This window comes from Hypomesus transpacificus, chromosome 8, assembly GCF_021917145.1.
Source record: "Hypomesus transpacificus isolate Combined female chromosome 8, fHypTra1, whole genome shotgun sequence".
Classification (NCBI taxonomy): Eukaryota; Metazoa; Chordata; class Actinopteri; order Osmeriformes; family Osmeridae; genus Hypomesus; species Hypomesus transpacificus.
In genome coordinates this window covers 2,672,704-2,683,996 of record NC_061067.1, presented here as the reverse complement: position 1 = coordinate 2,683,996, position 11,293 = coordinate 2,672,704, and the positions used below count along the sequence as shown (strand labels likewise).

General features: G+C 44.0%; 1 protein-coding gene across 1 annotated transcript; it reads left to right on the top strand.

The window, feature by feature from the left end:
- Positions 1-43: 43 nt before the first annotated feature.
- Positions 44-11,292, top strand: tlcd4a (TLC domain containing 4a). Its single transcript, XM_047023418.1, has 7 exons — positions 44-658; positions 4,578-4,747; positions 6,193-6,282; positions 6,435-6,493; positions 6,611-6,705; positions 10,128-10,201; positions 10,445-11,292. The coding sequence occupies exons 2-7, from the start codon at positions 4,593-4,595 to the stop codon at positions 10,758-10,760; spliced, it is 789 nt and encodes a 262-aa protein (XP_046879374.1). The 5' UTR covers positions 44-658; positions 4,578-4,592; the 3' UTR covers positions 10,761-11,292.
- Position 11,293: the final 1 nt, after the last annotated feature.

The window sequence follows — 11,293 nt, the reverse complement described above, 5'->3', positions numbered from 1 at the left end:
GGGACATTACATGATTAATGAGTTATTTTTATTTTGCAATCTGAAATTAAACCATCTACAGAGCCGTCTTTTTAATTTCCATCACTGTATTTGTGATTACCGTAGTCTTCTGGCCCAATTATTTGATGAACAACGACAACTGAAGCCACGCAAAGCCATGACACCAACTCCCCATAAGAAGTATTGTATTTCAAGCTTCAGTTTCAGCTAACAGACTTTCTTGTCGATTAGTGCTGGTGTCTAAATAGGTGCGTGTGTACACGTGTGTTGATGCGTTTGCGCGCGCGTGTGGACGTACCGTTTGTGAATTGTGCTTGTGTGAATATCTCTTTAAGAATGTAGCTGTCATTCGATCCCAGTGCGAGAAAGCGCCTTGCCCTGCGGTAACCTCCTCTCATCACTTCCATAATCGAGCATCAGCGTCGCTACGCGTCCCTCACCACCTCCAACATGCATGTTTTGTGGGGAGGAATTATTTACAGTAAATGCATTAGAAAATCACGGTCACACCAAATTTAATACGTTAGAATAAGACTGCTGTGGTTGAGAACGTTGTCTTCATAAAAATGAATTCAACATGGCTTTCGACAAAATTGACCATATCTTCGTACCATAAACCAGTTGAGTGCGGAACTTAGATCTGAATGAAATACACAAGGTAAGAATATATCAAGGATTTGCATTTTCTGGTCTCATTATGACCCAACCACTGTCGTTTTCCTATTTAAAATATAAAGCCACTGCGTCTATTTTTCACATGCAATGCGGCGCGTGCTGGCCTAAAATTGATGCGTGTTTTGGTATCTCACATTCAGAATATGTTATGATAACTGTATTGTGTAGTGGGTTGAAGGTATAGTCATTTGATGACAAAAGTTGCGATAGTAGAGTAGCCTAATTTACCCGTAGAGGACTTACAGTGAGGATGCTTAAATTCCATCCTGTCCTATAAACAGTTAAATAATAAAACAATATACAGCCAATATTTATTTGTTTCAAACCAGATATACATTATAACACCTGATAACTAGACATTAGACAAACATAGTCGTTGTTCGCAGCTTGGATAATCAAATCCTCAGTTTCAAAATCATTTTTTAATGATTATTATTCCGAATATATAACAAACCTATAGTATTTCGATCATTTCGATCATTTCGATCAATCCGTTTTGAGATGAACAGTGTTTGAGCCCCGGGTGCCAAGGTTCCAGTGTTGTCAGCAGTGCCTGTACATGCAGTATAGGGAGGTGTGTATCCTATTCTATTTTCAGACATCATAGCTGTTGAATAATTGATTTATATTCAACCAATCTGGTGACATAGTACATCTGCTATATTAGTAGTTGGGTTTTTCTGATATAAATTTATACAATGAAGGGATCCGATTAATGATAATGATGAATCATTTGATCCTCAGTTCAAAACAGAGGTTTCTTGTCTAGACTGGTGTGGTTACAAATGTTCTAGCTACTCTCCATATGTTCTTCTATATCTGACCTGTGTTGTCCTTTGCCCTTGTCCTCTGGCACCACGGAATCAAACTTGTCTGTAAACAAGTCTGTATCTGTGTAGTTGTCTGTGTTTTTGTGCACGTGTTTGCGAACGTGTGTGAAATAAAATCAGTGTTAGTTAAAAAAAAATAAAGCTATTTCATACATACATACACAGTTCCATATTTGAAACATGTTTTCTTCAGCCATGAAATATATTTTATTTCTATACTTCATTCGTTTAACTTATACATTCCCAAATCTTACCAAGTAGCCATGTTTTAGGGCACCTGAGTGATATCCACTCTCCACAAACACTGAAGGACAGACCCACCTTAATTAAAGCTTCATGGAGGTTATAACCCCAGTGGCTTGAAAAGTGTTTCGAAAACAAGCGTGTTCACACGTGTGAGTGGAGCCCTCTTGATGCTCAAGAAGAGGGACATTCCATGAAACTTGGGGCTTAAACCGACATCAGAGGATGGAGCATCTGGTGGAAGAGAAGGGCTACACACGCCAACAGCCCCCCTGGATGATGTCGGTCCTTGGAGTTATCAGTGCAGATAAGAAGGCCCTGCGGCTGTCCTCAGCTCAGTCACAGCAGCAGCCGTTATGCTAATAGCCCGTGCGACGCGCAGCAGAGTAGGTCGGGACTCCCACACAGGCTGCAGTGGTGGGCTGCTGCAACTGCATGTCATTGGCGACGCACAAGGATGCTGCTCATGTAGGACCGGCTCGCATGGGTACACGAGCTCATCCCTCATGAGTACAACGTGACAACAACAATGCTTTGAACCCTACAAGTTGTTATGTGTCACCGGCTTGTTTCCCAATAGTGCACCCTATTTTGCTCCGGTATAGTTTGCCCTACATATCAATGAAGGAATGGGATAGCTATCTCTACAATTCAAAGGAGACGTTTATGTTTCTGTCACAGATTTGTAAAGCAGTGGCCAAGTGTCAAGAGACTTCAGCTATGTTACACCAGCAGGCTTTCCTCCTACATACACCCCTGCACGCACACATGCACACTGCCTCTCTCTTTCTTTCACTCACTTTTTCTGTCGTGCTTTTGTATATCCCTTTTGTCTATTTCTCTCCCTCCATTGTTCTCTCACACTTTCAGTCTTCCCCATCTTTTCCCTCTCTCTCTCTCTCTCCCTCCCTCTCTCTCTCTCTCTCTCTCTCTCTCCCTTTCTTTCTCTCTCTCTCTCTCTCTCTCTCTCTCTCTCTCCCTCCCCCTCCCTCTGTCCCTCTCTCTATATCCGTCCCTTCCCTCTCTCTCTCTCTAGCTCCTCACGACTAGAGCAGTTGTGGTTTCTGTTCCCCCGTTTGATCTTAAACCGCAGTGATTGAGCCGGTCCAGCCAGTCAGGGAGAGTAATCTTCTGTTTCAGTGGCTCTGCACTGCAGTGGCATGAGGGCCCAGCTTGTTTTGTTGTTTTGGTTTTGGGTTGGTGTAGGTGTAGTTCTGTGGGCATGCGTGAATCCCTCTGTGGCCTAGCTTGTGACAAGGGATGTACAAATAACATTTGATTTGCTGACACTGGAAGTGTCAAGGCCTTATTGTACTTGACCGAAGTTCCTCAAGGCTGTTCTATGAGGGATCCACAGTGCATCGGCTACAATGGAGGCTCACGCTGTAAATTCATATTTGAGCCTATAACCAACGTTCAAGTGTAAAAATAATCATATACGAGTGGATTATCAACCCTATAACGTTGCATGGAAACATTTCTGTATGACCACCTGATTATTTTTGTATGATGAAGAATCTTGTTGCTCTGAAATAGAAACCCAATTCAGGAAGGAAAGGGAAAGCGACAACAGGGCTTCTTCCAATCAGCACTTCAAATGGATGATCTCCTCTGTTGACATAGATTCAGACAGTCCATTGGGGCTGTGCTTCAGGTTCTGTGCTGGTGCTTGGTAGTGCTTTTACCAAAGGCTCATCTGTATGGATCAGTGCCTCATGAGTCCTTCAGGAGAGAAGGGCTAATCTTGCTGCAGAAGAAGAAGTCCATCAGTCAGGACTCCCGCTTTCACGCTAATTCAAGATGGAAGCAAGATGGGGAAACTTGTCTAAGCTCGTGTTGAGTTTAACCTCATTTTAGATGTGGGCATGTGTAACCTGTAGGCTTAATATCATATTGTTATATAAATAAAGCTTATTGTTTAATTAACAACTTAAAGGGCAGTTTTTCAGATTTAAACACAGGTCGCTGTCTGTAACATGGGCAATTGCAAAATCAAAAGTTGTACACAAGAACGGACATTGGACAGTGGACATCAATTGTATTAACGTTTTTACAGGCACTTTCAATGCCCAATCTCTCTCTCGGATGTTACAGTAATGCCCAAACACACGACTTTCACCTACACACCTCTATCATGATCCCTGGAAATGTTTGCCCTGTGTGACTGCCCAAATATTTACTACCCAATACAGTGGGCTACAATGCCTTGCATTATTTCCTCTGTGAATCACTCAGTTTAGACACTAACCTCAATATAACCGCTGGACATAGATATATCAGTATAGGATATGTAACTCCTGTTGCCGACTGCTGTCCTTCTCCTGTGGAATTAGAAGTGGTTCTTCTGTGGATCACTATCTAGAAGTGACCAGATATTGTAGTCCAGCCAAGTAGAGTAAGGACTCAGCTAGTTAAACATTAACATGTTTACAGTTGGCGGTAGTGGAGCTGGTATCACTGATGTGCCAGAAAGGAAATGTATATTTTTTGCCTTTCAAATGGACAAGGATTACCTGACAGTCAAGTCCCTCTTGATTAGGTAAGGATTGAGAATTTAACTTTTTTGTTATTAAGCTTTTCTGACAATCAAGAAGGTGGTAATGGTCTTGTGAGAGTGAGGAATCTCTGTCATCCACTCTTGGTATTCGCTTTCTGGTATTCGCTAGTTGACGACGTCAGACTCCTTGCTGATTTTTGCTGTCTCTCTCCCCTCCTCCACCTTCTTTATCTTTGTCTGTCTCTCTCTTTCTCTGTCTCCATGACTCTGTTTCTTACTCTGTGTGTCTCTCTCTGTGCCTCTCCCTCTGCCTCCTCCTCTTCCTCCCTCAGTGGTGTTGGGTGGTCATGGAAGCCTTCAGCCTGCGGATCCTCCTCATCTCGGTCAGCAGTTTCTTCACTTTCCAGTGGCTGTTCCACCGGGTCAGCCCTAGGATCTCCTCCAAGGTCAGCCAGGGCTTCGTCGCCCTCAGCGACAAGCAGAAAGTCGAGTGGAACTCAAGGTACCAGCTTCCATTACCCCCAGGGACGGCTTTCACAAAACACTCTTCCGTTTGCCCTCAGTTTGTTTTTTAGTCGTGCATAGTACACTAAGTTAAGCAAAGTTGTGCATGGTATACTACATTTTACTGTAATATTCTGTAGTTTAAACTGAACAATATGTGTAATATTTACCCTGACAGTTTTATTTAGAATTATTATTTGAATTTGGACAGTTTGGTTTTACGTCTCCGGGAGTCACTGAGAATCTGTAAATATATTTGTGAGGTATATGCTCTCAACTGTTATCAGGATTACCTACTCTGTAGAGGACAGTGGTATTGACCTAGTCTGTTAACCAGTAATAGGATGACTTTGAACTTGGCATCCGTTCAACCAAGGTCAAAGGTTACCTTGCAGACGTCACTCAACTCCATGTATGCACTTCCAGCTTTGACTTTGTTATGGTTTTCCATACAAGGCCAGGAGAGGAACGCTGTAGCATACTGTACCCTAGAAGGAAGGAATTCTATGGAAACTCAAATCAAAGCTTTTTTCCTCCATTGTATATAAGTCAGTGTGTGACCTACATGTGTCTTTCATTCGACCACCAAGCACCAGGCTGTGAGAGACTAATGGTCCAGGCCTGTTATTAATAAACGTCAGTAATAAGTAAGGGTCTATGTAATCCCTTAGTTGTTTTGTCTTCCATATTGGAGATCATCATTACCACCGGTGTTACTCTAATCTCAGTCCTGAGCAGTAATTTCCCAAAAGGCTCTTCTCCAGCCCGTGGAATATAAAGCTTTGCAGCATTCAAAAACTCCACGACACTGGGTAACATGGAATCCAAATCAGGCTTAGCTTCGCTGTGGCCATACATCAGCAGATATACCCTCTTATGAAGACATTGAGGGGAGCCAAATATGAAGCCTAATTCAGAGTGCACATTTTTCCTAATTAGACATTTGGAATGAAGGCATGTAGCCAGATTTGCAATCCCATGAAAACCCTTCAGTATAATTAGGACATTCATCGAGCACTTTTAGGCTTGGCATACTTTGTTTGTAGAGAGACTTGACCCGTCTAACTAACACATCTCCTTAGTTTATTAGTTCCACTTCTCCTGCCAACACTGTGGCAAAGTAGACGGCAATCCATTTCTACCTGCCACTGGCTTTCCTGTTTAAGACGAGTGAAGCATAGTGGATGTCTGGATGGTAGCTCTGATACAGGTTGACTGACAGGTGGAGGGAATACGTTTCTGTCTGTCTGACCCCTGGACAGTGTTTAATCTGCCACTCTAATTAGTCTGATTCGGTCTGCTGTGTTTATACAGTAGCCATCAGTTAACATATACAGTGCACATAAGTGCTTAGTTTGGGCTGCTTGAAAAGCTGGTATGTGTGGGGTTTTACAAATGTGTGTGTGTGTGTCTCTGTGTGTGTGTGTTTGTGTGCTTTTTCAGGACCGTGTCCACGTTTCATGCTCTGGTGGTCGGGCTCTTCTGCCTCTACATCCTACGCTTCGATGATGCGATTAATGACGACCCTGTCTGGTGAGAGCCCGGCTGTCAGCCGCAGTGCATGATGGGAACTCTGGCTCCCCTGCATGTCGATGAGTCCACTACTTAACTTCAAAGAGTCTCTTCCACCTACATAGTTGCTGTCCTAGTCATATGAGATGAACCATGTGCTTTTGTGTCATCAGGGGAGATCCCACCCTTGTGAAGATAAATGTTGGCATTACTTCAGGCTACCTCATATCTGGTGGGTGCTCTTTCAGTCAGACAAGCCGACACTCGACCCGTATGTGTTTCAGTTATTTTCCATACACCTCAGTTGACCCCCTATCTCTCTCTTCGGTTCTTCTCACCTCTTTTCCAGATCTGCTGCTGATATTTTACTATTGGAAGGCGATAGGAGACAAGTTTTTTGTAGTTCACCACCTGGCAGCATTATATGCTTACTACTATGTACTGGTGAGTTCCTTGTTGTCCAACAGCAGAATGGGCAGGCAAGATGGGGACACGACCAAGGCGAACAGTGGTGTTCTGTGATGCTGGGGGGTGCCGGATGAAGCGTCAGGATGCTGATAACATGCTAGTTCTTTCTGTACCGCTGTCCTGCTAGCTGCACTGGCTTGTGAGGCTAATCCTTGGTTTAACAAGGATTGTTATCATTTTGTTAGCTGTCTGTCTAATGAATGCTCATTCATGGGAAGTGATGCGCATGGAAGGTCCTTGCACAGATGCAGGGCCATGGGTGATTATTTTGGAGGTGTAGCTTCTTTTTTTGTTGCCAGGGCAGTGTCACTGATGTGCCTTTGAGAAATAGTCAGTTTGAGTTGTATCATGTTGGCAACTCATGGAAAAAATGTAATCCTGTTTTCCTAACCTACCATGTGAAAGTACGTCTTTGAAATTAGGCCGCAGGTGCCTAGTTTTGGTGGTAGCTAATTGTTCGGATAGAAGTCACCTAGTTTACGCTTAGATCTTGAGTTAGTTTTAGCTTTGCCCCTTTAAGTTGGCAGTGCCTCAGTCAGTGTTTCTAGTACAAGCCTCTAATACTGCTGAAGACATCCAGTCCTCCAGAACAGTCCATCAGTCAGGCCTTCCTACGGGCTGCTGCAAGCCTCCAGACCACTACTGTTCACCCTTGGTTCAGAGTCTGTGACCCTCTAGGCTGCTGGGTCCTGTAGCTGACTGTTATGAAAATGACGGAGGTATTTTTTGCATGGAATGTTAAATGATGGTAACGGAGACACCACCCTCCCCCTCCCCCCCCACCACACACTTCCCCCTTCCTTCCTTTCCTTTCCCCCCCGTACTCTGCCCTTCACCCTTGTTCCCTTCTCTTAGCCCTCTCCTCTCCACCCTCTCCCCTAACCCTACCCTAACCTTCCACTCACTGCCCCCTCGGTGGTGTGTGGAGTTGGGCTGGGCTAAGCTGGGCTAAATTGGGCTGGGCTCGGCTAAGCTGGGTTGGGGTAAGCTGGGCTGGGCTGGGATGTGCGTAACTGAGCTGAGCTGTGTGCATGTCACCCTTCCTCTGCCTGCTAGCATGCTTGTGTTCCAGGGTTCAGGCCTCCTTCTCGCTCTAACCTTTCCCTTCACCTCCACTTGTGGGAGTCTCCCTCACCCAGGGGCCTTTCACAACTGTCATATGTTATTAGGATTCTAATCATGGCCAGACTCATCATCATTGTAAGAAGGGTGTACTCAGGGCATACATTATATTTCTATGAATATGTCTGCGATTCTTGTCTCCTTTGTGTATTTCCAAAATGTTGACAAAGAAATCTAGAACAATGTTTTGATAAAATATTCTAGCAATAATCAATTATCGGGAATTAGACCATACTGTGACTGGGACCTCATGACTGCATATTCAGGCTTATACATAGTTGAGCTTGACAACCTTTTACCATGATTCATATGGCCATTTGAACTGTTTATCGAAGTCACTATTTTGGCTAACATTTGGTGTAAAATATGAAATTCACTTCTTTTTTTTTTACGTGGTTTTGTATCCAACCCCCTTCTGTTGTATGTTGTTGTCTCATTAGTTTGTTGAGCTGTTTGCTGTCAAGTCCTGTTAGTTGTCGTCAAGGTAAAATCTTAAAGCTAAACAATTTACTCATGGAAAAATGGATATGCTGTTACCAACTGTGTTTCTTTGCCCAGATGAGTTCTTTAAGAATTTTGTCTTCCTGTTGCAGGAGTACCCCTCTATTTAGATCTGACTACTTGGAGATTTATTTTGACCTTTAGTGTCTCATGGGGAATCAATTGTTGTCATGACTAGTCTGGTGAATCTGTATGCAGTGACTTGGGACACATATGGATGTGTTTGTGGGGGGGTGAGCAAGTGCCCCCGCCCCTCCCCCAGCATCTTCAAGAAGTGATAGTCCAGTGTTTTGGAAGAAGTAGTTCATCTGAAACGTCGGCCTTGTCAAAAGATTTGTATGATGAAATAGCACTTGAATCCGATTGCTGTGTGATCTTTAAATGCATGTCCTACTTAATTCTGACTCTCGAAAGACTCCCGAAAGTGTCACTAATCTGTGTGTTTCTGTCCTTCTCTGTCCTCTGCTAATATGACTTTCAACTATTTTGTCCCACTTCTGACCAGCGAACCCTTCATGCAAAAACTACCAAATTCAAGTTAAGTTGGGTAATGAAAAAGACCAGGCTTGAAAGACCTAGGACAGGGTCCCTTGCTGTCTTGTTTGCTGATATTGCTGTTGCCCAACACTGAGCAGAAATTGTGCCCAGTAACAGTATGGACTTACCAGTACCTAGAGGTACTAGCATGCTAATGCTAAAAGTTCATAACACTGCCTATGCCAAATGTCGAGTAAGTATGTTCACCCATATTGGATCTTTGTTTTTCAGTCTACAAGGTAAGCTTTCACAATTTGTTTACGTTTGCTATTTCGATCTGAAAGAACGTCTTGAAATGTTGAATTTAAATCGTTTTTAGGATCATGTGAGCAATTTTGAAGAGGAAAAAACAGGAATGATCTACTGCCACTAATGTGTACAACCCCTCGGCTCTGCATGACTAATAACAGTTTATTCATCAGGTGGCTGAGTTTGTCTGTGTTGAAAACCCCTGTGTGCTATGATGAGCTTTGATTGGCACTTTGTAAGCCGAGCGAAGCATTACTGATTAATTGTTTTTGTTGCTGTGTATGTTGTTAATGGTTCAAATACCACAGCACAGACCCAACCAGTCCTCTGTCTTCCTGAACTCTGAAATGTGGCACCACAGATCAATATGGCTGCTTCTGGGAATCAGCCATATGTTGTGGAACTGACTCAAATTGGCAAACACTGTCTTTGCTCTCTCTTCCTCGTGTCAGAAAGCAGGTGAAAGTGAATTGCGGTGAGGGATGAGAGGAGGAAGCTGCGAATTATAGTGTTGCGTAGGACTGCCAGCAAGAAGCTCCCTTTGCAAATGTCTGTTCACGCATATGTCTCTGAAGTTATATCACAAATTAAATGTACCCTCAAGAAATGAGGGTAAGATGACCAATGTTGCATCTGAAAAATGAAAGGTTCTATATTCAGAAAGGGATTGCTCTAATTTTGGACCAGACCCGTGTCCTCTTAATCTCAGCTCTGGCTCCATACAATGAGATGTGAAACAGTTGAACATCTTGAAAAGAGCATAATGACTTGGATCCTAAAGGCATACAGTATTGATTTTTTGTCAACACATACTGTACATGATATTGATTTAAACACAGGCCTATGGGTAACAACGCATCCACATAGGGTCTAAACAACACAAACCTTACTTTTATAACGGTTCTATTGGATCAAACACTTGCTTTCTGTATCTCTGTTGGGACACTTCCTGTTTCATTGTCCTTCTGTTTATCCTTTTGTGTTCCCAGGGTCAAGGAATGTTGCCTTATTTTGCAAACTTCCGTCTTCTTGCGGAGTTCTCCACTCCGTGTGTGAACCAGCGGTAGGTACCCTTCACCTAGGACATTGCCCTTTGGACCAGTAACTCAGAATTGCTGTAGCAAACACTGGGTAGGACAAACCTGCCGATTAGATCAAACCCGATTAACCTAGACTTGTTGTAAGCTTATCTGTGAACTTTGACCTGTTGAAACATTTGCAGGACCAAGCACCCCTGCGTTAACTGGTGGCGTCAGTCTCCACTAATCGACGCTTTCCCCCCCTTATACTCGCTGTTGTTTTTCAGCTGGTTCTTTGAAGTGTTGGGCTACCCTAAGTCCTCCAAGCCGAACATCGCCAACGGGGTTGCCATGGCCGTTGTCTTCTTCTTGGTTCGGATTGCCGTCATGCCGCTGTACTACAGCCGCATGTGGTCGGTGTACGGCACCGAGGCCTTCTACCGGTTGCCGTACAGCGGCCGCGTGGCGTGGATCTGCTCCAGCATCTGCCTGGACGTCATGAACACCATGTGGATGCACAAGATCGCCCGCGGCTGCTATTGGGTCATGCTCTCAGGCCGACGGCCCAAAGCCACTACGCAGGAGAACGGGAAGGCGGAGTGAGTTTGGAGAGAAGGGCGATGCTGCCGTGCGGACGACCCAGAGCTATGCTGTCCCTCCCCAGCGCTCCGTCTGGTTCCTAACCGTCTGTTTCAGAAGGAACCCACTCCTAAACGAAAGCCAAGTACAATCAGTGGAGAGGTGTTTGAAACAGGACACCGTGAGTCTTTGGGGAAATGTTTTCAAGTTCACATGAGATGTGGAAGGAGATGAGATCCGCCTCTCCGACAGATAAAAGGGCCCTTAAGCGATACTTTTTTTTCATGGCCAACCATTTTTGTGTCTGGTAATATGACAGTTTTTCCAAACACATAAAGTGAATGACAAAGCCAATTGATTTAGCGGACTTCCAAAAATAAATGTAATTCCTTTTTTATATTTGATTTCAGTTGCCTAAATCTTAGAGGTGTTTTTTGACACAGAGGAGTCCTCTGGGAGTCCCATATTTCACCCTGAGCCTCAGGGGCGTGTTCAGGGAGTGGCCTAGGATGGCACGGGCCACCCCTGAAATCTGATTGGCCACCCCAATATATGAT

Excerpts from the sequence above, each read along its gene's own strand:
- tlcd4a (XM_047023418.1), top strand. The coding sequence starts at position 4,593 with ATGGAAGCCTTCAGCCTGCGGATCCTCCTCATCTCGGTCAGCAGTTTC. Across the intron at positions 6,494-6,610 it reads TTCAGGCTACCTCATATCTG|ATCTGCTGCTGATATTTTAC; the intron begins GTGGGTGCTCTT and ends CCTCTTTTCCAG. Across the intron at positions 6,706-10,127 it reads ATGCTTACTACTATGTACTG|GGTCAAGGAATGTTGCCTTA; the intron begins GTGAGTTCCTTG and ends TTGTGTTCCCAG.